The sequence below is a fragment of the Anopheles arabiensis genome, chromosome 3 (assembly GCF_016920715.1).
Source record: "Anopheles arabiensis isolate DONGOLA chromosome 3, AaraD3, whole genome shotgun sequence".
Classification (NCBI taxonomy): Eukaryota; Metazoa; Arthropoda; class Insecta; order Diptera; family Culicidae; genus Anopheles; species Anopheles arabiensis.
The window spans coordinates 66,758,304-66,785,835 of record NC_053518.1 but is presented as its reverse complement, the minus strand read 5'-3'; the positions used below and the strand labels follow the sequence as shown (position 1 = coordinate 66,785,835).

Sequence of the window (27,532 nt, the reverse complement as noted above, 5' to 3'; positions counted from 1 at the left end):
GAAAAAGAGGCTAAGAACCTCGGACATATTATACATTTCATATATCTACAACATTCCCTTTAGCTTTGGGGTAAATTTTTTAAATTGAATCCTGTTGAAACAAAACAATAATTAAAACAATTTACAGCAACACCCTGTGATTTTAAAACAATTTCAACCATGTGCCACTAATACATACACACAATTCATCCATCTGGACCGGTCCCGCCACTACGCTGGTAGGGAGATAATTCTCTACCAACTGTCCGTCCATGTTATCAGCGCTATTAGCTTGATTGTAAACAATGCCTACCCCGCTTAAACGCAACCAAACCTCCTGCAAGCCCATAAAGTCTTCTCCCACCTTTTAAAACTGCTCACGGCGAAACGGCAAACTCACGCCAGTTCAAGTTGTACTAGCAAGTGGTCCAGACGTTGCCAGTGTTTGCCTATTCCCAGCCATGGCCCTAGTGTCCGTTCGTGATTACGAGAAGCGTGCCCACGAAATCATACCCCGGAATGCGCTCGACTACTACCGCAGCGGTGCCGGGGACGAACTATCCCTCCACCTTAACCGAACCGGCTTCGATCGGCTCCGGATCCGACCGCGGATGCTGCAGGGTGGCTCCACCCGAGACCTTTCCTGTACCGTGTTTGGGCAGCGCTTCTCGATGCCGATCGCCATCTCACCCACCGCCATGCAACGGATGGCCCATCCCGACGGTGAGGTAGCGAACGCGAAAGCTGCCGCCACCCGGCAAGTTCTCTTCACGCTCAGCACCATCAGCACGAGCTCGATCGAGCAGGTGGCGGAAGCGACACCGAACGCACCGAAGTGGTTCCAGCTGTACATCTACCGCGACCGGCAGCTGACCGAGGAGCTGGTACGACGGGCCGAACGGGCCGGCTTTCGAGCGATCGTGCTGACCGTCGATGCGCCACTGTTCGGTTTGCGGCGGGCGGATATGCGCAACAAGTTTTCCCTACCACCGCACCTGAGGTGAGAAGCAATTGCGCGTTTGCGTTTCGTTGTGGTGCACACTTGCAAGTGGTCGATTTGCTGGGGCAAGTGGAAAATTAATTCGCTCAAATGCAGTTGCGCAAAAAAGACGACTGCATGATTTGCGTAAAAGTGCGATTACGTACGAGTGGTTTTAGTTGCGTCGTGTAGATTGTTAGTTCAAATATGAACTCATGTATGTAGCGCTTGATACGTTAATTTCTTCCCTAAAAAGATGTGAGAAGAAAACGGTAAACAAATTAACGGCCAGCCGCATTTGAAAAAAATAGAGCTACGAGTGACACTGCTACTCCCCAACAGATGGCGCTTTAAAATAGCTGCCCAACCGACAATTTCAAATATTTCCGACGTCGGGTGTACGTCGTGTGAACGTTCACCCGACGTCGGGTGCTCGTCGCATTTAAGTCAATATACGACGAAGCGAAATTTTTCACACGAAAAACGCCACAATTATGGCAGATTTTCTGGAGTATTTCACTCGTGGTTTTTGTCTAAGACAATGGCCATAAAAGAGTGGTTCAAAAAGTCGATACTCTCTCCCCCCCCTTACTCTTTCCCTGTGGGTACCGTACGATCCATCTTGCTATTCTCACATGGTAGCGGGAGTGATCGCTTGTCTGCTGTCTTCTTTATCCGTTCACCCAGATCATATTCGTTTTGAGTGACGTTGCTTCCCCACCTCCCTCATTCCCACCTTTCTCTCCCAGCAGTTATTTGCGAATGCTTGACCTTGTGTGAGCGCGCTTGACTAGGGGTTATTGCCCAACCGACAATTTCAAATATTTCCGACGTCGGGTGTACGTCGTGTGAACGTTCACCCGACGTCGGGTGCTCGTCGCATTTAAGTCAATATACGACGAAGCGAAATTTTTTCAAACGAAAAACGCCACAATTATGGCAGATTTTCTGGAGTATTTCACTCGTGGTTTTTGTCTAAGACAATGGCCATAAAAGAGTGGTTCAAAAAGTCGATACTCTCTCCCCCCCCTTACTCTTTCCCTGTGGGTACCGTACGATCCATCTTGCTATTCTCACATGGTAGCGGGAGTGATCGCTTGTCTGCTGTCTTCTTTATCCGTTCACCCAGATCATATTCGTTTTGAGTGACGTTGCTTCCCCACCTCCCTCATTCCCACCTTTCTCTCCCAGCAGTTATTTGCGAATGCTTGACCTTGTGTGAGCGCGCTTGACTAGGGGTTATTGTTTTTTTCCCTCCCGTTTTTTTGGCTGCTTGATGCATTGCGCGTTGTCTAGAGCCGTCGTTCGAATCTGGATTTGATCAGCGTGCAAGTTGTCGTGTGGATGTATGAATAGATTTACCGTTGGAGCTATTTGCCGGATCGATCGGAGGCATGCAGCGCACGGGTTTTATATTGTTTCTTAATGCAGTTAGTTGCACTTGTAAAAAAAATAATAATCAATCAATGGACGATCATCAATGCACTAGCACACACATGTGAAGCCAACGAGTTTTTAAAGTTGTCAAATATTCAAATGAGGGATGATGTCTTTGAACACATTTTTTGAACGGGGGCTCTTCTCCGGAAGAGAAAAAGGCACGTCTCCCCTGCCTCTCGCTCAATGCTGTAAGCGAGAAGGGCCCGCCTTGGCTTAGGTGGCGCAGGCATCGCTCGCCCGCGATGCCTAGCTTGTTCTTTCTCTCGCTTTTTTTGGAAACGCATCATCGTTGCGGATGGTACTGCGCGGCCATATCGCTATCTGGAGGGTGGCATAGAGAGTTGTGTTCTAGCCCGTCGCTGCACTCGCCATTGACGCAGCATGCGTAAGGGACGTTTATGCTGCATGCATTGTCGATAGCGCCGCGGCTGCGGTCGAGGATTGGCTGTATCGACCGGCCCCCCGGGAGCCTCAAATGCCGATGGTGCAGCCGGAGCCACGCGAAAAGCTGCTCTACGCGTCCCTGCATTCTATAACTTAGCTGGTTTCGGGCCGCTCGTTATTTTGCTGCCCGAACATAACACAACAACATGCCCGTCCTAGGTTCAAGCCCCGTATGGTCATAGTGGCTCAGGACTGGCTATTCTGCTATCGCAGGAAACCAATTAGTAACAGGTAAAGTCAACTTGCACGAATTAACAACATGGTCGTCTTCGGTTCAATTCTCGCAAGGACCGTCGCGCGTAGCAAGGAATAACTATCCGAAATTTCTTTCCAAATTATGGCTGGAAGGAAGAACATCGACCTACAAAATATGCATGTTGATCCCTTCCTGTATGTCATTCCCGTTCCTGTATGCTCCCTTCAGCTCGCTTCGCTCTCTTTCCCCATTGTTTAGAACCCATCGTCGCTTCAGAACAATGCGCGCTGCTGCACGCAACCCACGCCTTCATCTTTTCATCTCACCTCTTCGATAATCACCCTTCCCGCTCCTCCTTCCGCTCTTGTTTGCCCCCCTTTTCCTTACTCCCTTCCTCCTTCTTTCCTTTCTATTCGTGTTGCTTTTCAATATGACTAGTATGCTTTAGGATGTAAATTTAAACTAAATGTAAAATGTAAACTGTATTTGCCGTGCTTAAGGCAAACAATAGTAAGGTGCGGGCAGGGGCGGTTCAACCAGTACGCCAACTAAGCGGCCACGTGGGGCCCCGAGGAGAGGAACCCATCCCCCCTACTCGGAAGTAAAAGTGCTTCGCAATCCTTCTCTGGTTTAGAATTCCTCACACAACTTCTCGCTCGACACATCCGAATGGTCAAATTTCGTGTGTGCTCACTTGCGGGACGACCTACTCGGTCCGGATCATATGCGATTCCATTCCAAATCGCTGCTCTCACGAGTCGGTATGGTACCTTGCACACTACCTGGCGCCCCGCTGACCACACATCAGCGCTCCTTGGAACCACGTAGTCGATTACAGCCCGTGACCGATAAGACCCCACAGCTCCCTGCCATCTGCGTACCAAGCCAATTGCCTCCCGTATAAATTTTCTTCTTTTTTCACGCTATCGGATAGCCGGTTCTTGCGGGGAATGGTCCGGATGAGAATCGATCTCGTATGACCTCGTAGGAACCGGTCTCGTTGTGATGATCGACTGCGTCAAATCAGTCGCTACGCATGTTGAATAGAGCAGCAGAATTATGATTAAAATGCATTCTGCCTTTTGGTTTAAAGGGTATACAATATGCGGCATTTAATTGTTGCTCGTCCTCATAAAAAGTTTACCACCATGTTTCCCAAATCTACACGCATCATGATACTGTGTTTGTGGTTGTGCTAATCACAAAACACTTTCCGTGTAGCGTGGCACATAAACGAGCACGAATTTGTGCAGAATTTGGTGTGCCACAGTCATTGCTTCTAACAATTTACCTTTAACTAACTAACGGATCATGAGAATACTGATCGTTCGCAGCCAATGCCACACACGGGAAAAACAAGGAGAAAGAAAACTCCCTCACGTGCGAGAAAGAGCAGCAACAACCAAACCGTAGAGCCGGTGGGATTGTAAGAATGCGACGGGAGATCATCCTCTGTGAGCGAGAGTGAAACAGAAGTCAGAACCATAAACTTCCCATCCATAATTTGCGACCATAATTTGAGTGTGTGTCTTCGCTCCATACAAATCGTGAAAAAAACGTTTTCGCTTGGTCGGAAATCGCGGCGAAAACCGCCTTTTGCGGATAGGGTGTTTTTTTCCCTCCCGTTTTTTTGGCTGCTTGATGCATTGCGCGTTGTCTAGAGCCGTCGTTCGAATCTGGATTTGATCAGCGTGCAAGTTGTCGTGTAGATGTATGAATAGATTTACCGTTGGAGCTATTTGCCGGATCGATCGGAGGCATGCAGCGCACGGGTTTTATATTGTTTCTTAATGCAGTTAGTTGCACTTGTAAAAAAATAATAATCAATCAATGGACGATCATCAATGCACTAGCACACACATGTGAAGCCAACGAGTTTTTAAAGTTGTCAAATATTCAAATGAGGGATGATGTCTTTGAACACATTTTTGAACGGGGGCTCTTCTCCGGAAGAGAAAAAGGCACGTCTCCCCTGCCTCTCGCTCAATGCTGTAAGCGAGAAGGGCCCGCCTTGGCTTAGGTGGCGCAGGCATCGCTCGCCCGCGATGCCTAGCTTGTTCTTTCTCTCGCTTTTTTTGGAAACGCATCATCGTTGCGGATGGTACTGCGCGGCCATATCGCTATCTGGAGGGTGGCATAGAGAGTTGTGTTCTAGCCCGTCGCTGCACTCGCCATTGACGCAGCATGCGTAAGGGACGTTTATGCTGCATGCATTGTCGATAGCGCCGCGGCTGCGGTCGAGGATTGGCTGTATCGACCGGCCCCCCGGGAGCCTCAAATGCCGATGGTGCAGCCGGAGCCACGCGAAAAGCTGCTCTACGCGTCCCTGCATTCTATAACTTAGCTGGTTTCGGGCCGCTCGTTATTTTGCTGCCCGAACATAACACAACAACATGCCCGTCCTAGGTTCAAGCCCCGTATGGTCATAGTGGCTCAGGACTGGCTATTCTGCTATCGCAGGAAACCAATTAGTAACAGGTAAAGTCAACTTGCACGAATTAACAACATGGTCGTCTTCGGTTCAATTCTCGCAAGGACCGTCGCGCGTAGCAAGGAATAACTATCCGAAATTTCTTTCCAAATTATGGCTGGAAGGAAGAACATCGACCTACAAAATATGCATGTTGATCCCTTCCTGTATGTCATTCCCGTTCCTGTATGCTCCCTTCAGCTCGCTTCGCTCTCTTTCCCCATTGTTTAGAACCCATCGTCGCTTCAGAACAATGCGCGCTGCTGCACGCAACCCACGCCTTCATCTTTTCATCTCACCTCTTCGATAATCACCCTTCCCGCTCCTCCTTCCGCTCTTGTTTGCCCCCCTTTTCCTTACTCCCTTCCTCCTTCTTTCCTTTCTATTCGTGTTGCTTTTCAATATGACTAGTATGCTTTAGGATGTAAATTTAAACTAAATGTAAAATGTAAACTGTATTTGCCGTGCTTAAGGCAAACAATAGTAAGGTGCGGGCAGGGGCGGTTCAACCAGTACGCCAACTAAGCGGCCACGTGGGGCCCCGAGGAGAGGAACCCATCCCCCCTACTCGGAAGTAAAAGTGCTTCGCAATCCTTCTCTGATTTAGAATTCCTCACACAACTTCTCGCTCGACACATCCGAATGGTCAACTTTCGTGTGTCCGGTTAGGGCCGCCACTCGTGCTAATACGCCACTGGATGCAAGTCAACCTACCGGGTCGGAACCATCCGGATCATTTGGGAGGTGCGATTCCTTTGCAAATCGCTGCTCCCACGAGTCGGAATGGTACCTGTCGAACTACCTGGCGCCTCGCTGACAACATATCAGCGCTCCTTGGAACCACGTAGTCGATTACAGCCCGTGGCCAATAAGACCCCACAGCTCCCTATAAATTTTCTTCTTCTTCTTCGACGTAACGAACAATGCTGTGGACCTGGCTGAAACGGCTTCTTAACCTTACTAAAATCAAGCTATAGGATAGTCGGTTCTTGCTATCGGGGTAATGGTCCGGATGAGAATCGATCTCGTATGGCCTCATAGGTTCCGGTCTCTTAGTGATGATCGACTGCGTCAATTGATGATGATTAAAATCATTCTGCCGTTTGGTTTAAAGGGTATACAATATGCGGCATTTAATTGTTGCTCATCCGCATAAAAAGTTTACCACCATGTTTCCCAAATCTAGACGCATTTTAATGCTGTGTTTGTGGTTGTGCTAATCACAAAACGCTTTCCGTACAGCGTGGTACATAAACAGGCAAGAATTTGTGCATCATTTGGTGAGCCATAGCCATTGCTTCTAACAATTTTCCTTCAACTAACCAACGGATTATGAGGATACTGATCGTTCGCAGCCAATGACACACACGGGAAAAAACAAGGAGAAAGAAAATTCCCTCACGTGCGAGAAAGAGCAGCAACAACCAAACCGTAGAGCCGGTGGGATTGTAAGAATGCGACGGGAGATTATCCTCTGTGAGCGAGAGTGAAACAGAAGTCAGAACCATAAACTTTCCATCCATAATTTGTGACCATAATTTGGGTGTGTGTCTTCGCTCCATACAAATCGTGAAAAAAACATTTTCGCTTGGTCGGAAATCGCGGCGAAAACCGCCTTTTGCGGATAGGGTGTCTTCGCTCCATACAAATCGTGAAAAAAACATTTTCGCTAGGTCGTAAATTGCGGCGAAAACCGCCTTTTGCGGATAGGGTGCGAGACCCAACCGACAATTTCAAATATTTCCGACGTCGGGTGTACGTCGTGTGAACGTTCACCCGACGTCGGGTGCTCGTCGCATTTAAGTCAATATACGACGAAGCGAAATTTTTCACACGAAAAACGCCACAATTATGGCAGATTTTCTGGAGTATTTCACTCGTGGTTTTTGTCTAAGACAATGGCCATAAAAGAGTGGTTCAAAAAGTCGATACTCTCTCCCCCCCCTTACTCTTTCCCTGTGGGTACCGTACGATCCTTCTTGCTAATCTCACATGGTAGCGGGAGTGATATCGCTTGTCTGCTGTCTTCTTTATCCGTTCGCCCAGATCATATTCGTTTTGAGTGACGTTGCTTCCTCACCTCCTTCATTCCCACCTTTCTCTCCCAGCAGTTATTGGCGAATGCTTGACCTTTGCCTTGTGTGTGCTTGACTTGGTTATTGTTTTTTTTCCTCCCGTTTTTTTGGCTGCTTGATGCATTGCGCGTTGTCTAGAGCCGTCGTTCGAATCTGGATTTGATCAGCGTGCAAGTTGTCGTGTGGATGTATGAATAGATTTACCGTTGGAGCTATTTGCCGGATCGATCGGAGGCATGCAGCGCACGGGTTTTATATTGTTTCTTAATGCAGTTAGTTGCACTTGTAAAAAAAATAATAATCAATCAATGGACGATCATCAATGCACTAGCACACACATGTGAAGCCAACGAGTTTTTAAAGTTGTCAAATATTCAAATGAGGGATGATGTCTTTGAACACATTTTTTGAACGGGGGCTCTTCTCCGGAAGAGAAAAAGGCACGTCTCCCCTGCCTCTCGCTCAATGCTGTAAGCGAGAAGGGCCCGCCTTGGCTTAGGTGGCGCAGGCATCGCTCGCCCGCGATGCCTAGCTTGTTCTTTCTCTCGCTTTTTTTGGAAACGCATCATCGTTGCGGATGGTACTGCGCGGCCATATCGCTATCTGGAGGGTGGCATAGAGAGTTGTGTTCTAGCCCGTCGCTGCACTCGCCATTGACGCAGCATGCGTAAGGGACGTTTATGCTGCATGCATTGTCGATAGCGCCGCGGCTGCGGTCGAGGATTGGCTGTATCGACCGGCCCCCCGGGAGCCTCAAATGCCGATGGTGCAGCCGGAGCCACGCGAAAAGCTGCTCTACGCGTCCCTGCATTCTATAACTTAGCTGGTTTCGGGCCGCTCGTTATTTTGCTGCCCGAACATAACACAACAACATGCCCGTCCTAGGTTCAAGCCCCGTATGGTCATAGTGGCTCAGGACTGGCTATTCTGCTATCGCAGGAAACCAATTAGTAACAGGTAAAGTCAACTTGCACGAATTAACAACATGGTCGTCTTCGGTTCAATTCTCGCAAGGACCGTCGCGCGTAGCAAGGAATAACTATCCGAAATTTCTTTCCAAATTATGGCTGGAAGGAAGAACATCGACCTACAAAATATGCATGTTGATCCCTTCCTGTATGTCATTCCTGTATGCTCCCTTCAGCTCGCTTCGCTCTCTTTCCCCATTGTTTAGAACCCATCGTCGCTTCAGAACAATGCGCGCTGATGCACGCAACCCACGCCTTCATCTTTTCATCTCACCTCTTCGATAATCACCCTTCCCGCTCCTCCTTCCGCTCTTGTTTGCCCCCCTTTTCCTTACTCCCTTCCTCCTTCTTTCCTTTCTATTCGTGTGGCTTTTCAATATGACTAGTATGCTTTAGGATGTAAATTTAAACTAAATGTAAAATGTAAACTGTATTTGCCGTGCTTAAGGCAAACAATAGTGAGGTGCGGGCAGGGGCGGTTCAACCAGTTCGCAAACTAAGCGGTCGCGTAGGGCCCCGAGGATCCCCCATTCGGAAGTAAAAGTGCTTCGCAATCCTTCTCTGATTTAGAATTCCTCACACAACTTCTCGCTCGACACATCCGAATGGTCAACTTTCGTGTGTCCGGTTAGGGCCGCCACTCGTGCTAATACGCCACTGGATGCAAGTCAACCTACCGGGTCGGAACCATCCGGATCATTTGGGAGGTGCGATTCCTTTGCAAATCGCTGCTCCCACGAGTCGGAATGGTACCTGTCGAACTACCTGGCGCCTCGCTGACAACATATCAGCGCTCCTTGGAACCACGTAGTCGATTACAGCCCGTGGCCAATAAGACCCCACAGCTCCCTATAAATTTTCTTCTTCTTCTTCGACGTAACGAACAATGCTGTGGACCTGGCTGAAACGGCTTCTTAACCTTACTAAAATCAAGCTATAGGATAGTCGGTTCTTGCTATCGGGGTAATGGTCCGGATGAGAATCGATCTCGTATGGCCTCATAGGTTCCGGTCTCTTAGTGATGATCGACTGCGTCAATTGATGATGATTAAAATCATTCTGCCGTTTGGTTTAAAGGGTATACAATATGCGGCATTTAATTGTTGCTCATCCGCATAAAAAGTTTACCACCATGTTTCCCAAATCTAGACGCATTTTAATGCTGTGTTTGTGGTTGTGCTAATCACAAAACGCTTTCCGTACAGCGTGGTACATAAACAGGCAAGAATTTGTGCATCATTTGGTGAGCCATAGCCATTGCTTCTAACAATTTTCCTTCAACTAACCAACGGATTATGAGGATACTGATCGTTCGCAGCCAATGACACACACGGGAAAAAACAAGGAGAAAGAAAATTCCCTCACGTGCGAGAAAGAGCAGCAACAACCAAACCGTAGAGCCGGTGGGATTGTAAGAATGCGACGGGAGATTATCCTCTGTGAGCGAGAGTGAAACAGAAGTCAGAACCATAAACTTTCCATCCATAATTTGTGACCATAATTTGGGTGTGTGTCTTCGCTCCATACAAATCGTGAAAAAAACATTTTCGCTTGGTCGGAAATCGCGGCGAAAACCGCCTTTTGCGGATAGGGGAGATATTTAGCTATGGTTGCTGAGAATGTGCATCACGGACGACCATTGCGGGATGGTCGAAGTTGTTGCATTGCATCGTTTGTGGAAGTTGTTGCAGGGGTTTTCAGGGGTTCTCATACTTGTGGGACACATTCATAAATCTTTCTTCCAGCCAAAAAATTAGGGGACACAGAGTCAAATCCTGTTGGATTTTTTTGGTATCCGTTTTGGACAGTCTTCTTGGAAAATTTTGGGGGCTAAAAGTTCAATTCCCATTACATTATGTTCATTTCATTCTTCACCTGTCAATTAAGTGTCCGGTATGATAACTCCTGGGATTCCTTGTAACATGATCAATTAATATCAAACCATTCAATTTTCAATATTCGATAAAGTCCAAAAACATTTCAAGATATTCAAAGTTCGCCAATTCTTCGATTAATATTGAAAGTTTCCAACATTTGTTTGAAGAACACATCTGTGAGCTCTTGTCTGTCCTCTGGAACGATAACCCATTGGACTCTTATGACAATGAGTTTGGCCAGCATTGCTTTCGTTCATTCAAAATTGCTTAAACATGAAACAAGGTATAACAGGAGCTTTTAACAGTAATCAATAATTCGCACTTACCAATTACTTCCAGCATGGCGAACTTCGTTGGTAAGGCAGCGAGCATCCGCAGCCAGGGCGGTTCGGGCATCAACGAGTACATCGCGGAACAGCTCGATCCAACACTGTCCTGGGACGACGTTAAGTGGCTGCTCGGCTTCACCAAGCTGCCCGTCATCGTGAAGGGTATCCTGACGCGCGAGGATGCCATCATTGCGGCCGATCTCGGCGTACAAGGCATCTTCGTGTCGAACCATGGTGCGCGGCAGTTGGATTCAGTGCCAGCATCGGTCAGTGTGTCATCATACACAACTACAAGCAATCGTTTTTGTTGATCAACGATCACCCTTGCTCCCTTCCAGATTGAAGCACTGCCGGAAATTGTCGCTGCCGTTGGTGGCCGGGTAGAAATCTTTCTAGACGGTGGCATCACACAAGGTACGGACGTGTTCAAGGCGCTGGCACTCGGTGCGCGGATGGTGTTTTTCGGCCGCCCTGCCCTCTGGGGATTGGCCGTCAATGGGCAGACGGGTGTTGAACACGTGCTGGACATTTTGCGCAACGAGCTGGACCTGACGATGGCACTGGCCGGTTGCAAAACGCTCGCGGACATCACGAAGGAGTATGTGGTGCTCGAGAATTATTATAGTAAGCTTTGAGCTTTGCAGGGAATCGCTGTGTTGGTGAAGGAAGTGTTTTACCAAAACTGCAACTCAACGATTTCAAGGAATTTCATGTAGGAGGAATGCAAGGAATTGCAAGATGTGAAGTTTAACAGTCCAATGACCATTTTAGAGAGTCCAATGATGGTCATAATAATCTGTCCAGTCTTAAAAACTGTAGAATACAACAAAGAACATTGAGTAGAAATTTATCATTCATCAAGTATTGAGAAATATCTGTCGCTGGCGCCTTTAGACTTCAGGACACTTTTTAAGGTATTTATGTTAAATCGTCAGAGTAAATCTGCCCAGCTAACTGCAAACTAGAATACTTCTAACTGTTCTCAACAAACAAAAAGACATAAATAATCAATCAAAAGCTATTTAAAAACAAAAGCTAAAGAAAAACTCGTCCTTGTCTTTTTTTTGTTTATTTTACTATTTTTATTTTTAGTTTTTCGTTTGGGAGTGTTGTTTGTGTATGTAATTTTTGTTTCCTTCTTTACGTTTCGTTTTGGTAATAATTTGAGTAGTTCTGAAAAGTTCTGCATAGTTTTGCATTGTAGTTTGCATTATAGTTGTTTGTTGTGTCTTTTTTTTTGCAAATTGTTCTGTATTGTGTTTGTTTTTACTTCTTGTTGTTTGTTGTCGTGTGGTAGTAGTAGTAGTTGATTTTGGCTGCTTGTTTGTTTGTTTGTTGTTCTTCTGATCTTGTTTCATTAGTTAGCTTATTACTTAAGTTGCTAGTGTATTATTTAAATTTAAAGAGTATATGCTTATTAGTGAACTCCGTCATTCTCCGTACCTTTTTCTCCATATCTTTGCTCTCTGTGTTCGGCTTTTTTCTGGCTCTTTTGCAAAGGGGAATTGATTTTTCGCATTCCCTTCTTTTCATCCTTTCACAATTTTTCGTTCGTTTTCTGTTTGCGTTTTCTAGTACTACTTCTTTCCACGTGCCCTACACATACACGCCTATTTCCTGTGTTTGACGAATATCAAGCAAGCAATTATTAGCAATCCACTACATTTAATGGGTAATGTTACTGAAATTATGTGTTTTTTTTTTGTTGTTGTTTCCTTAATGAACGGTGATTGTTCGTATATCTGTTTCATTTAGTTTTTGTTCGTGTCGGTTCACCGTTCCATTCTTTCGTTTTGTTTGCCTGTTTGGGGTGATGTTTTCTTTCGCAAAACCGAACGCCGCCAACCATTGAACCAGAGCTTTTCAGAACATTTCTTAAACGTTAGTTTCACACACCTTTTCCAATAAGTGATTACATTGATTACGTGATGTTTTTTTTGCGAGCTTATCGTATAAGGATTATACTACAGAGTTGTTTTAAATTTTAGTCCAAGAATTCTTTTTTTTTGTTTGAGTTTGAGTGACACATTACGACATTAGAGATACCTGGGGCCGACTAAAGATTATTATCGGTACTATTTATGTAGGGAAAAAGCTGATCCAAATGTGACACTTTAGAAAGGGAATAAAAGCGACACTGAAAATGATTTACTTTAATTAAACTATAGCTTTCTGTTTCATTTTTACGATAAATCAGAATTGTGGCTTAATTTGTCATTTCAGTTGCCCAAACAGTGTAAATAAATGCCATTTTCTCTGTATGTGTGTGTGTGTGTGTTTTGTTTTTCTTTTGCCTATTCTTACGTCCTCTAAATATTATTATATGGTACGAAAAGCATGCCCTCACTTATCATCCTCATTTTCCATTCATCCTTTCAACCCTCAATCATCACCATGCTCTATTATTTGGTTTTTTTGTACAACAATTGTTGCATTAATTTTGATTAAATTTCCTTTTTTGTCCGTTATATGCGTAACACAAGTAACAATTTTCAATTATTTTTTGCAGTTTGGTTGTGGTTGAGGAGATCCGGTACTAGTAGAGCAACTGAGTCTCGCTGATCGATTGCTGGTTATGGTTATGCGCAATACGAAAACACTACTCAAAATTAGTATGGCACAGTGGCTGAAATAGCTCTTATTTAAGCATTGCTTCATAAACGCTCCGGAAATAATACGAACATTATGAAATGTCATTTTGTTAACGGCTAATTTTGACCAATGCTGGAAGAAAATGACTAGAAGCTGATTTTGTTTTGTTTTTCTTTTCACTGTTTTTTGTTCCGCACACGAATGTAAACTGTTACCGATGTGAATCAATGTGAGTCAGAGGATCAATTACCTCGAAAGGTAATGTGAACATTATACAAGGGAAGAAAAAACATTAAATTCATTTAGCTTCATCAACCTGTTTGTACCGCAAACCCATTCCTTGCTCCTATAATCGAACTTTTATGCACCTTGCGTACGGTTTTTTGTTTGTTTGTTGTATATGTGTGTCTGTTCTGTGGGTTATCATTTACGCACTACTGCCATTACTAGATTTTGGTTTACTTGTGTTTGTGGGCTGAATTGGTTATTGGGACGAGGAGTAGTAATGTCTAAGAGTTTACTATTTTCTTTGCTGTAACTGCATTATTTACTTGCACACTGATATTGGTTTTAGTTTAATAAGCGGAGGTAAACACACGGACACATGTACTTGGGGAGGGTAAGAGACGATGATACACTACACTTCCACTTTACTAGCCATTTTGGTTGCTTTTGTTCGCTACAGAAAATCCAAACACTTTGGTAGCGTTTTTAGCAAGCACTTCTCACCGCTTGGGTGTCTCGCACGACATTCTAAATAAAACAACTGCAGATGAGGCAGAGAAAGAGATAGTAAAACACATTCTCTCTGTTGGTGAAAAACGATTCAAAGCGGCTTTCTAGGTGGGCGTCACACTGTGTTCACCGCGTGAACAGTTTGCATATCAAACGGGTAAATAAAATTCATCAAAATTGATTTACACACACAGCAAAGACGTACACAGAAAGATCATTTACACATACTGTTTCTACCGGGTCACCGCGTACGCCATACACTTCTACTAGATGTTACCTCTTTTGGTATAAAAAAGAGCTCACAGAATCTCTCACGAAAAAGAACGGGAAATACGGACACATACCGCAAGAGAGCAAAAACTATCACGTACGGTAAAAAGTGTGTCTGTGTGTGCAAAGTGAGCCTTAAGGAAAAAACCCAATAAGTCATTCGCAATAGATTGAGCAAAACCGACGGCTCTCTCAGCGCGTGCGTCATTGCGATCGCGTGATCGCGTTAAACACACAAATTTAACCGTCCGCAAAAGCGACGAACCTCCGCGCCGTTGGTAAGAGCCGTCGTCAATTTGTTTAAAAACCTAGCTACCTAGAGTGTCGATTTTGGGTGTGCACTTTTGCTCGTACTCTGCTTATTACGCGAAGGTTTAGAATGCTTTCCTTACTAAAGAAGAATAAGCGGTGTAGTCGATGTCTAGTTTAAGCGTGAATGGCTAGAAAGGTAACAACAGACACTAGACACTTAAACCAAGGTAGAGGTTTTCTCTCTTATCCGTGCTGCGTTATTGCTACTCTCCCAGTTGAATACTCTCATTCCCCGGTAGTGTGTGCCATGGTGCAAACTGAATTTTAAAATAATTATTCCAGCAGCAGCCTTTTCCCCTTTTCACGACGGAACAATTCGTACAACGTTTTCGCTACGCATGTGTTTTTCTCCAATGTTTTGGGCCTCCACTGTTTCTCTTACCCATTTCGTATCCAATACAGTGCTCAAAACTCTCGTATTACATTACAAATTGCTCTTCCTAACGCTATTTTCCCTGGACAGTAGTAGTGATGCATCAGTTAATAATTTGCAAAGTTTATCATTACGGGTGTGCGGAGGAGCTAAATTCAATGCATGCGCGTTCGGATGTTGAGTCTTTCAAGTCTTTATATCAAGAATCAGGAAGCAATCAATGTAGCATTCCTCTTAATCGTGCGAATGTATCATCAATTTGGGGTAAAAATACGATCTTTATAAAAAAAAGTGTTTCATTCTCATTACCAGAATGGAAGAAAGTTGGTAAAAAACGTTTAAACGAATTACGTAGACACATGAAACACATGTCTATCATTAAATTACTGCTATACCACCGCACTGGTATACCGTCACGCTAGTGTGAAATTTAAAAATTAAGTCAATTTTCTTTTGCTGTTTTGTTTACATGCATATCCTTCGCCGCATAGGGTATGGAGGTCTAGGAGAAAGGGATTAAATACTAGTTACTACAGATAGTCGTAAAAGTGTTAAAGACTTCATACAGTTTCCCCCCATTTTCTGCTCTATCCTTCGGCCTTGGTGGCTCAATCTGTGTGCGCACTGTTGTAGTTGGGGAGTTTTTAAATAACTCTAACTTATACCGAAACAAAAACACCTCTGCTGCTTCACCACTATTTGGCTTTCCTTTCTAACTCATGAATATTAATATCAAATGCGAAGCAAAGTGTGGGCTTGTTTCTAATAAGAGTAGTCATATCACCTAATAAAATATGCACAATAAAAAAAACGTACCACATCGTGTCAGCCAATTACTCGTTCGCTTGGTGGTAAGTCTGTAATGGCGGTGGTTTCCTTTTTTTTTTGGTTTTTTGGTGATCGTTTGCGTAAAAACCACACTAACCAGAACGTATATAGGACACAGTACACAGGACACATATACAATGCACGAATACACGGTGAAAGTTTTCGTTCAATAACTGACTAACTGACTGACTGACGGGGGAGTTTGGGGAGTTTTAGCACGTTAAAAGTGGGCTTTTTTCCTGATATATGCATATAAATTAACGTAAATGCGCTAAATTCGTGCGTTCTGCCCCCTGACTCGTTCTGCTTGACAAAAACGTCACCGTGTTGATACGTAGATTACAGTATCGTTTTTATCATCATCATCATACACTTCTCCTAGGATGGTACAGCAATCTTCACACTACAGATGTTTGCTTCGGTCTTTTTTACCTTCCATCAATTGTTGCTTGACTGGCTGACGAAGGTGTGAAGAAGCGTTATGCCTTCACGCGTGCGTTCACAGGGCGGGCTTACAGATTACACTGCCATAGTATCGTAGGCTGTGAGTCCTGTGCTACCGGAGGCTGCTGTTTGTTTGGTGTACTTGGGTTTGACTTCGTTTCTGGGGTAGCCACGGCGGGTTGCGTTTTTGGTGGGGGAAAATTTGGAAGAACAAAAATACAAATATTAGTACATTCTAAGGAGATGGTTTAGTTGGCAATAGGGCACTGCACAACCGACTTAAGCGCTATCACATATCCGTATGTGTTGTTTCTTCGTACAGGAAACGACGTGCTGTTTGATATGTTTGATATGTTTCTATATTTTGGTGCTGTTTGTTTCGTCTTTAGACGATTATTCTCGTATTCAACCTTTATTATGTACATAAGGAATATACATTCTCTTGTAAAAAAATTAAGTTACCGCAATCATTCAAGTAATCTGCAACAGTTATAACTATAAAAACGAAGTGCTCTTCCATAAGTGACACTTTTTTCTCAGATTTTAATATATACAAAACACAAACACGTCTAGGAAAGTAAATTAAAAATACGTCAAAATGCTTCATAACAAATGCTATCAAATAAAACAAAGAAAGATTATAGAATTTGCAACAAAAAAACAGTAACATTTGTTGCTATGTGGTATTCAAATCACCCTGCAATACTTACACAATTAGTGACAAATGAAAGTCCTCTAAAATCTATGCCTAATGCATTAGAAATTTTAGAGTTGTTTGTTAATGCACATAACACGCACACACACATTACCGTATACCCAGAAGAAGCCAACGAGAAGGGAACCATTGTTTGTTTGTATGACCATGCAACTTATACGATACTAGCGACACCCCAATAAATTATATCACACAACTTTATCTACGTAATCCACCACAAAACACCCTTTTGTCCCCACCCACAAACATAAAACACATAATTACCTTTTCAACAACTTCTCTGTTTCGTCACCATTAATAGCATCGTTGGATTTCGATGAAGCTGTTTTCGATTTTAATAACATTGTTTTGGTTTACAAAAGAGAAGACGAGTACGGGTTTTTTTGTGGACGAGCACATACAATATAAAAAAGAAAGAAAGAAAAATCATAAAATATGAAGTATGTTTGAGAAGAAAACAAAAAAAAACAAACGAATAAGTTTCAGCAGTTTTGAAGGTATGCATGAATATGCGCCGTTCTAGAATGGTTAGAATGGTCTCGAACCGGGGACCTCAGGCCAAACAATGTTATCAATTATAATTTCTATAAATTAGCGTAGGAGTTAATAAAAAAAAATCGAAACTTATCTGCTAAACACACACTCGCACGAACATTATTATGCATTATCACTACACATGAAACGCAAATGCATGCAAAGAATTGGGGGGATGCAATTAAAACATAATTACTGTATCGGAAAGGTTTGTTAACACTGAGAGTTTGGTAAACGTGAACATGAGTATGAAGTGAGTAAACGACATGAAATTGCTGCACACAGTTGGTGCAAAATTATTTTAACAGAGCATTCTCTCCGCCAATTTAACCCATCTTAATACACGCTTTCGTTGAAGCTGAGTTCCTACCAAAGAACGTCACTTGACGTCACAAATCTGGAGACTTTAGTATATTAAATTCTTGCTGGTAGTAAATAAAATAAAAAAACGAGCTTCAATTCATCATTCTCCATGTAGTCCTGCCTTAGAATGAAGGACAAAAGGATGACGGTGCTCTCTACTTTAGAACACAAATATGTAAGGAATGCCTGGTAATATCCATGCATCTATGTAAATGATTTAGGTTTAGTGGCATGACCAGGCTTTTAGTTAGCAGCTCACACGACGAGTACATGTTAAATATGGCTAAAATAAGAGCTTTTTGTAGTCAATATGGCTTTAAATTTGAATAACTTGTAACAGACCGTTAGAAACAAGTTAAAACATACCAAATAACTTGCAGCAAAAAGGAGTCATGAACATGAAATCGTAAGGTACAATGATGCTCCTGGTAATCTATTAGGTACTTTCGCTATAAAAAATGTTTGCTAATCATAGAATGTATGTGAGTGAATGGTGACGGATGATGCAAACAGGTAGTATATGAGGACAAAAAGGTTATGAACGATTGACGAATCCGTGAGGTTATGAGAGGGGGGAGAATATGCGCATACAAAACTGGTGAAGTAACGTTTGCAGGCACAACTAACAACGCCGGCAACTCACCCTCAGACGGTTCTGCAAATCGTGTCACCGATATGGGAAGGGGGGGTTGAATCAATTGCAAATTGGCATTGTTTTGATGTCGAAAAACCCGGCAGAAGAGATATGGAAAATTTAAACAAAACGAGCATTAGAGCAGGATCTCGAAACGTGTACGGATTATTCTTCACATTGCAGCAGCATCTTAGCTCTGGCATTCTTGTGCTAACGTTTTTTCTCTTATTTTCATCCCTAAGAAAGAAACCATTTTTGTTATTTCCACTTTACTTACCTCCATAGTTTCCGCGCGGCCCATTGTCGCGATCGCACTCGGCTTCGGAGATTTCGTTGCTTTCCTTGGAGTCGTTGAAGGACGAGTTGCTCGTATCGTGGTTGCGTGGTGGCGGTGGTGGCGGTTCCGGCGAGCCAACGCTACGGCGTCCGACCGATCCCCGCGAGCCGTAGTGCTCGTACGGTGTGCCATAGTTGCCACCGTACTGCGAACCGTACTGGTCATCCTCCGGAGCACAGTTGGCCGGATCGTCGTATTCGGGTCCGGGGCCACAGTACAGCGAGCCGCCCTGCGAGTTGATGCGTGTGTAACGTCGCTACAGATAATAAAATATAGAAAAAAGAAAATATGAAACCTCATTTCAAATTACGAAAAGTAGCTTTCAATTTCTCCTTACGTATTGATCTTCCTCCGCGCAGTTGGCCGGATCGTCATACTCCGGTGCCGGGGTGTAGATGCTGCTCTGGCCGCCCTGGCTGTTCTTGCGGGCATAGCGATTCTGGCGTGGCTGAAAACGTTACGAACTCATCATTCTAGCAGTGAGCAAATGAGCGACGCTTTCTCGAGCAAGTTGGCTGCTCTATACTTTACCATCGACTGCGAGCCGGACCGCGAGTGGACGTGGCTGGGCACCTGCATCGCCATGCTCGATCCCATCGTTCCCATGTGTCCCGGGCCGCCCATACCGTTCTGGTGCGGGAAGGTTTGGAAGTTCATCGCCTTGGTCGGGTCCATCTCCTCCCGGAATCCAAGCAGATGGAACGTGGCGTACGGGCAGATCTCATCTTCCATGCCTTTAGGAAGCGCGGCGAAAAAATAGGAAAATTTTAATCAAACAACATAAATAAAATGAAGCCACTCACAAGGTAAACGTACGGTTTGTTAGTAGAGAAAACCCCAAACATTACAGTTTTGCAAATCGTTAGTAATCACACGCACACTCACACAAGAGAAATCCAATTGATGTACACCTTACCCTTATCTTTAGTACGCCGAGTGAGTTAGTAGATAGTTTTTTTTTATTGTAATCAAACGGTGAAATTTGAATTTTGTAATAAAAAGTCCAATTGGTTAAGTTGTGTTATACATTTAAGAAGAGAGATAGAAAGATAGGTTTAAACACGTGTAATCTAGGTAAGATTGACAAATAGGTCATGATGTTACATAGCAAGCATGATAAGAGTTAAATTAAGAAGGATGGAAAAAAAAACTTCAAACCAAAATGTGCCAATTTAAATCTAATAATACAACTTCGTGATCTCGAGAGAAGAAGTACTTTAACGTGACTTAGAACAAAAATATAAAACTAAAACAATCACAACAGTGTAAAACAACTTTACCATAGCACGCCGGCGGATGGTTGAAGCGTCTGGGCAGTGGTGGCGGCGCTTTCTTCAGTTCTTCGTACAACGGACGGCGCGGGTCCCAAGTGGTATGGTTGGATTTTATGGAAGGATTATGGCCTAATTTGACACAATACAAATTATATTCAAATTTATGGACGATGGAAAATCATAACAGCGCGATGCTAGTGGATGATTTTGTAAGAAATGATTCACAGATCACGAAAGAAATTTAATTTTAGCGCAGCAAATGTAACGTAAAAACAAGACGGCATAATAAGCGGCTCAGATGCAAAGAAAAAAGAAAGCCACACAGTTTACAGTCCACTAAGGGCGTCATCCAATAGTAGTATCCAGTTTGAAAGAGTAGATGGTGCTCTTTATAATAACTACATCTCTCACCAATTATTTACTAGCTGACGTTTGAGATCTTGAAATCTGAGAGATACTACTCTTTAGATATTAGCATTTAGATACTAACAATAGGATACTTTTTTAAGCAAAGCAACGGCAAAGCAGTCCCTCCTGAATAAAAAAACTTTTTAAATAGTCTTGAGACTAAGCTACTCAGATTAGATCTAAATTAAAGCCTTGAAAACACTTGTTATATGATATGACTGTTGCGCCATCTACTCTTCAAACTGTTTACTAACTAAGTACTAAAGACTAAATCACATGACACCCAAACGACACATGGAGAATTACTGGAAGCGGAAGTGGAAACAAATAATTGAAGAGTGAATAAAAAGTCGAGACAAATACAAAGAGAGATGACATCTACACACTTAAAAGATTCCAAAATACTAACACAGTTACTCAATTCTTCCATTTCCTTCGGTGTCGTTCACTAAACCATACTTACGATTACTGCTGATTTGCGTAATATATTACGGTATTAAAAGCTAAGCAGCAAAGCCGCGTTTCCACAACCGAACCTCAACCCTAAATCAAACTGCCCCTCAACCCCCTAATTACCCTTCCCCCGTACTCACTTATAACAGTTCCGCGCTTAACTCGGTCGCAGGTGTTGTAGTTTGAGCCCGGTACCGGTGGCAGCTTGCGGTTCGGCGGTGCAATGTAACCCAGCTCATCGCGGATGTCCGGTCGTCGCTTGTCCAGTGTGGCGGCTCCCGCCGGTCCCATCGACTGATTATACACGACATCGTCTTCGCGATGGAGCGTCATTGAGCAGATGTGAGGTAAAAGTAGTACATATTATTCGACAATACAATTAACCCTATCGCTAAGTATCTAGATCTGGGATCGATTCTGTCACACTGGTGGTTTAATGGGTGTGTCAATAAAGAGGGGTTTCGTTTGTAAAACTAACATTTACGCGCAAACTCACTCCCCACAGAACACCGAAACCACTGGGTTAGAACGATACAAACAATAATGCCAGTAAAGTAACCTACAGTATACATCCTTCGGTCCGCATCGGGGATCGTCGTCTCGGCGCCGGGAAATTGCTACACAGATCACTAGTACGCCTACCGCCACCACGATCACGGTTGCGATCAGTGGTACCATCACGTTCAGATCGATCCAGTGCGGAATCCACGGCGGGTAGATAGTACCGGGCTGTACAGAGCCGAAGATGGGCGCAACCGTTCCTGCGTTTCATGATTATTGTTTGTATCGTTTCAATGTTCGAAATAACCCACAAGATAACCATTTCATAGATTTAAAATGGCGTTGTTTATATTGACAGAATCGCCCGAATAGATAGTTAGCCACAAATATAAAGTAAATTATACGCATATTTATGAAAAGGAAAAACAAGAACGGAGAAAGAGAAAATAGAGAGAAAAAAGAAGATGTTCCAACATCAGTATACCTTTGTTAGTGTTGCCTTTGCTACGCAGTATACAGATAACAATAATCGCAATGATAATAACAAGTAAAGCGGCTACGACTGGCACTACTAAGTTCAAATTGGAAAGGATGATACGGATCGTGTCCTCAGCCGTTAGCTCGGGTATATCGCGTGTGGGTGCGATTGTCCCTGAAACAACCAATCAGAAAGAGAAGAAGAAAGAGAGATTGAATGGGGGAGATTGCATTAATAGTTTGGTTCTCTTCTTGGAGGCTTGCGCGCGTTTAACAGTTTAACACTTAAACGTTTTGGTTTAGATTTTTAACAAGATCACACTACAAACCCATTCGAACAATTATTTGAACGATTGAAAATGGAAAATATAGATCACCTGTTCGCTTTTCGTTAGACGTAAACATTCCTCTTACATTCCGATACGCATAGAAAGGGGCGTACACTCAATTACGTTCCTGATCTTGAGCAACGCTCTATTGCTTTGTTGCGCGATTTAGAACATAATGTTCCTTTCGTTTCGTTTCGAAAAGGAAACTATTGTTTTGGCAAGGCATACAGTTAACGACAGCAACGAATAAAAGTAACCATAAAAAATACAGCTATAAAAACTTCTATTAACAACTACAACGGGGCTAACACAAAAAAGTGGTTTAACAGTTTATTTAAAAAAAAAACAACAAGTCAAGCTTATGAGGAAAGTGTGCTGAGAACTGGTAACAAGTAAGTCGTGCCTTGATATTGCATACGTATTATGGAGTAAAAAACATTTCAACTACTACAAAAATGCAAAAGGGAGATGTGCTTAAGCGCACGCACTCCAGTTTGTAGGCTGTAGGTGTGAGAAAAGATGAAGATGATAGCGAATAAACTAAATGAATAAAAAATATCTTCATCCGGTAAATTAGATTTTAACTTTCAACGTTTGCTTACGGCACAACAACACAAAATTAAATTAAATTATTTTTTCGGTTCTGTATAACCTTTCTGCGTTAATCTCTATGACTTGATTGACATTGAGGGGATAAGAAACAATAATTGAAAACTAACATCAACTATAAACTAATTTAAAATGTTCAAAAACATGTGTGAATGTGTGTGTTTATGTGCGTTATTTTACACAAGGGAAAACATATCAATCCTTGCGGATTAACAATCGTTTATAATCTAATCGAATTTTGCACAACAGTGTTAGTGAAGTGTCTAATTTTCCATGATATGGATTTGTCGGCTCATTAGCAACAACATTCATTATAACAGATAGTTCTGGAATTTGTTATACTAAACATTTTTCTATTAAGCCTCGGTTATCTTAATGCTTACATTATACACAACAAACAATAACAATTATTATTGAATGATGTGTGTAAGTGAATCTTTTCACTGATGCAATGACAATGTGTACTGTATTTCAATTACTATCGAATCTCTCTCTTAACGATAAAATTAAACGCAATTCGGGTGGTTTCGTTCGCTCCAGTAACTTTCTGATGGTTGTTTCAGAGATATTTGATGTAAATGTCGAATGAAAGTAATATAATTTAAATTACATGATAAAACCAACAATGAATAAGCTGAAACGTAAAAGGTATGACAAAACAAACAAAAACTAAATAAAAAGAACAACTTATTTGTTTTATCTTTCATCTTAACCAACCAATAGCCAATATGTTCAAACGAGTCGCATTAAATTTGGATGTTTAATAAATGTTTAAGCAACCGCGCAAGTCGTTTTTTAATTTGTAACTTTCAGCAAAATATAGTATGAATGATGAAGAAAGGAAAAGGAAATCATATTTCAAAAACAATTTGGCAAATAATAAAATATGACGACCAAATAGATGCTGAAGAATACGCTATCTTACAATATGTAAATATTTAAATGTGATGTAGCTTATCATCATTATGATTATTAATTGATCGATAAAGCATATTTTACTAAACATAAAAATAAGCAATAATAATCCTACCCTTATTTTTTTCGTCACATAACAAAGCATTAATTAAAACAAACTTAAAACCTTACCTCCGGTAATGGTGAGAGTAGCGAACTCATACTCCGCTACAGTAAATCCAGCGTTATTGTGAGCGGTCACGCGAAGATTGTACCAGGTGGCCGGTTCCAAATCCAGCACCACAAAGTTACCACCCGGCTTGACGTTGTTCGAGATCTGGTTCCAGTCAATTTGATCCCTAAAATGTAAGAGCACATTAAACCTTTGTTCTACACAATCCGCCCGCACACGTACTTCTTCTTGTGTTCAACGACAAAGTGCGACATGCGGCAGCCACCATCCTTCCACGCGGGCAGATGCAGCGTAATGGAGTTGGACGAAACTTCAATAAAGCGAGACTTCTCCGGCAGCAACGGTTTCGAGCCCTTCGTGCGCGTGTTCAGTATGTCGGACGGTTCACCGGCACCGATCGAGTTGTACGCGGTCGCGTACACCTGATAGCGTGAGCCACAGTACAGCTTTTCGATCGTGTACTTCGGTGCTTCCAGCGCCACATCGATCGTTTCCCATTCGCCGAACTCGGGCTTGTAGTGCAGCGTGTAGCCCTGCAGCGGGGCAGTGTCCGATTCGTGCGGCTTCAGCTTCACCGAGAGCGAATCGGTCGTCGTTGCGGTAAGCGTAAGCTGGGGCGATTGTGGTGGCGCCAGCACAATCAGTCGGTGCGTAATCGAATCCTTGGCGATGGAATTCTCCGCCGTACAGGTGTAATCACCCGCATCCTGTCGAATGACGTCCTTGATGAACAGCGAACCTTCCGGCAGCTGACGGATGCGTTCATTTGGCACAAACTCTACGCCCTTGATCTTCCAGGTAATTTCCGGCGCCGGAGATCCCACGGCCAGGCATGGCAGCTTAGCGTCCTCCTTGAATGTAGCGGTAAACTTGTCATCGAACGATGCAATCTTGGCCGGGACCTTATCGCTCGGCATGGCGGAAAGCGTTTTCGAGGACTGACCTTCCCCGATCGTGGTGGACGCCGTTACCCAGAATTCGTATTTTTGATTCTTCTCCAGCCCGGACGCTTCGTAGTTGATTTGGTACGACGGTACCTTGAAGCTCTTCGGTTCCTGATCGCCGCTCTTGATGTACACGGTGTACTGCAGAATCAGTCCGTTGGGCTGTGCCGGTGGTTGCCACGAAACGAAAATCGATCCTTCCGACATGACCAGCGCCTTCACTGCGGTCGGTGCTTCCGGCACGTCCTGTTCCGTTTGACAGTGGATCGGCGCACTGCGCACACCGTCGCCGCCCGAAGTGGTCGCCAGCACCTGCATCGTGTAGTTCGTGTACTTCTTCAGCCCGTGCAGCACCGTATCGCTCGAGGCCGTCTTCTTGTAGTCCTTGTTCTTGTCGTTGTTCCACAGATCGCTCGGTGCGTACACCACCTTGTATCCCTTGATGACACCGTTGGCCGATTCTAGCGGTGGGCTTACCCAGGACACGCGAATCGTCTGCGAGGTTAGCGTGGTACACATCGTGTCGCTTGGTGGCTGGTCGGGCGTTCCTTCTGCCGTGTACTGCTTCTCTTCGTCACTCATCGGGCCAGCGCCAACCTTGTTAAACGCCTGGATCACGATCGAATACTGCGTGTACGTTTTCAGATTGTTGATCTCCAGACTGTGCTCCTTGCCTTCTCCACCTTCCGGCGAGTAGTTGACCGTTTCGTAAACGTACAACGTATTCAGCGATGTCTGCTTGTATCCCACATAGTATCCCAGAATGTCACCGTTCCATTCGGCGCGCGGCGGTGCCTTCCAGCTGACGCGCAGTGTCGCCTGATTGATCGCTTCCACCTTGATTGCCTGCGGCTTGCCGGACGGTGCCTCTTCCGCCGTAATGATCGTTACCACATCCGACGGATCTGACACACCGATTTCGTTCTCCGCCACGATGCGAATGTTGTACGTGGTGGCCGGGCTTAGCTTCTGTACCTGCGCCTCGTTCGTGTCACCCGGTACAATCACCCGATCGATATCGTTTTCCCACGAGCCGCGCGAACGCTTGAACTCGATGATGTAGCGCTTCAGCGGTGAGTTTCCATCGTACGGTTTGGCCCAGCTCAGCTGCACGGTGCGGCCCGATTTGTCCAGCACCTTCAGTGCGTACGGCATCTCTGGCACTTCCTGGATGATCATGTTGATGCTCGTGTCGTCGCTACCGAACGCGTTCGTGGCCATGCAGGTGAACAGTGCCGAATCGCTACGCTCCGTGCGCTTGATCGACAGGCTGGAGGTGACGCCGTTGGGTAGAATTTCCTCGCGAATCGTGTACCGGTTGTCGGACTTTGGGTCCAGGCGAATGTTGTTCATGTTCCACAGGATGCCAATTGGTTTCTCACCCTTCGCTTCACACTGCAGTACGGACGGTTCACCACGGCGGGCGGTTTGGTTGCGTAGCTTCTCGACAAACTCTGGCGGCGCTTGAACCGTGATCAGTGTGACTGCGCTCAGTCCCGAGCCGATGCCGTTGATTGCTTCGCACAGGTAGTAGCCTTCGTTCGATTTTTGGATGTTCTGAATGAAAAGCGAGCCTTCCTCAACACGGATGCTTGAGTCGTTCGATCGCAGGTCTTTGTACTCTCCGGGAGTATCTCCTGTAATAGAGTTTGGAGTTCATCAAAGTGATCTTTAGGCACTGTTTGCGCTCATACTTACCCACTGCTTTCTTCCAGGTGACCTGCGGCTTCGGGAAACCATCGGCTTTACATTCGACCTTGGCGTTTGATCCCTGAGCGAAAGCCTTGTCAGTTGGTTCAAGAATCCATCTCGGAGGTACTGTTGCATCAAGTCATAGGACAGATCAAGACAACGCGGATGTTCCATAGATAAAGATATAAGATCATTAGGATATGTACTATTTTTCTTCCCACGCTCATTACTTTGGGATTTGTATTATCACAAGATACATTAAGGTTGTCGATGCTGTATTGCATTTCTTTGCACAAGCGCCTTTACAAGGTAAATGCAAATTACTTTGTGTTTAAGGATCTTGTCCCCACAAGTTACTTGACATCCATCGACAACCAGAATGATTTCCCAAACTAAGAGCCTTGTGGGTCTCACGTTTAGCGTAAGAAAGCAATAATTGGGACAACTTAAAAAGGGGGAGGGGGGTGAGGATATTTAGGAGTTGCATGCACTACTCGGCACTATTGCGAATGTGTGTTCTTGACCGTAAGGGCGCAGAATACGTAGAAAAACACATTCGAAATGTGCGCATTACTACAAACCATAAAAGATGGGATAGGATAAGGATATGGGACAGTTCAAGGGTAATGGGAAGGCCCCAAGTTCGCCCTATCGTCAGACATTTAGGCAGCGAAGAGAAGTGCTTTCTGTGCAGGATGGGAACAGGGATCTGTGGGAATGTTTTGAAAGGAGTTTGAAAGCACTTGATGCGGCAGAAAGAGAAGAAAAGCCAACGACGTTATAGTGGGGCAATGTCCCTAAAATGTAGACTTCAATAAGTTCGTTGTACCCAGAGGATCTTCTTTTTGATAGGCATTGGAATCC

At 44.0% G+C, this 27,532-nt stretch overlaps 2 protein-coding genes across 51 annotated transcripts in view; one reads left to right on the top strand and one right to left on the bottom strand.

Moving 5' to 3' along the window:
• The first annotated feature begins 371 nt into the window (after positions 1-371).
• LOC120901751 (peroxisomal (S)-2-hydroxy-acid oxidase GLO1) lies at positions 372-11,596 on the top strand. The gene is made up of 3 exons (XM_040309971.1): positions 372-979; positions 10,768-11,023; positions 11,096-11,596. Exons 1-3 carry the CDS (start codon positions 441-443, stop codon positions 11,390-11,392), a joined length of 1,092 nt encoding a protein of 363 aa, XP_040165905.1. The 5' UTR covers positions 372-440; the 3' UTR covers positions 11,393-11,596.
• Positions 11,597-12,283: 687 nt separating this feature from the next.
• The window catches only part of LOC120901745 (Down syndrome cell adhesion molecule-like protein Dscam2), a 58,449-nt gene continuing 43,200 nt past the window's right edge, over positions 12,284-27,532 (bottom strand). For 41 of the 50 annotated variants that reach the window (XM_040309924.1, XM_040309947.1, XM_040309948.1 and 38 more), the window contains exons 11-22: positions 26,675-26,794; positions 24,255-26,613; positions 24,032-24,198; positions 21,593-21,790; positions 21,170-21,343; positions 20,175-20,297; positions 19,426-19,628; positions 19,232-19,342; positions 18,835-19,150; positions 18,567-18,578; positions 17,291-17,348; positions 12,284-16,471 (exon numbers count right to left, since the gene is read on the bottom strand). In XM_040309924.1, coding sequence (XP_040165858.1) covers positions 16,387-16,471; positions 17,291-17,348; positions 18,567-18,578; positions 18,835-19,150; positions 19,232-19,342; positions 19,426-19,628; positions 20,175-20,297; positions 21,170-21,343; positions 21,593-21,790; positions 24,032-24,198; positions 24,255-26,613; positions 26,675-26,794 — 3,926 coding nt within the window. In that variant the 3' untranslated portion in view covers positions 12,284-16,386. Of the gene's footprint in view, positions 16,472-17,290; positions 17,349-18,566; positions 18,579-18,834; positions 19,151-19,231; positions 19,343-19,425; positions 19,629-20,174; positions 20,298-21,169; positions 21,344-21,592; positions 21,791-22,014; positions 22,183-24,031; positions 24,199-24,254; positions 26,614-26,674; positions 26,795-27,532 lie in introns of all 50 variants that reach the window. The other 9 variants (XM_040309962.1, XM_040309964.1, XM_040309966.1 and 6 more) reach the window with 1 other exon arrangement.

What these genes read in the sequence shown, in the direction of transcription:
- LOC120901751 (XM_040309971.1), top strand. Translation starts at nt 441, where the DNA reads ATGGCCCTAGTGTCCGTTCGTGATTACGAGAAGCGTGCCCACGAAATC. An exon ending in TCCCTACCACCGCACCTGAG is followed by an intron (nt 980 to 10,767) that starts GTGAGAAGCAAT and finishes AATTACTTCCAG; the next exon opens with CATGGCGAACTTCGTTGGTA. An exon ending in TGGATTCAGTGCCAGCATCG is followed by an intron (nt 11,024 to 11,095) that starts GTCAGTGTGTCA and finishes GCTCCCTTCCAG; the next exon opens with ATTGAAGCACTGCCGGAAAT.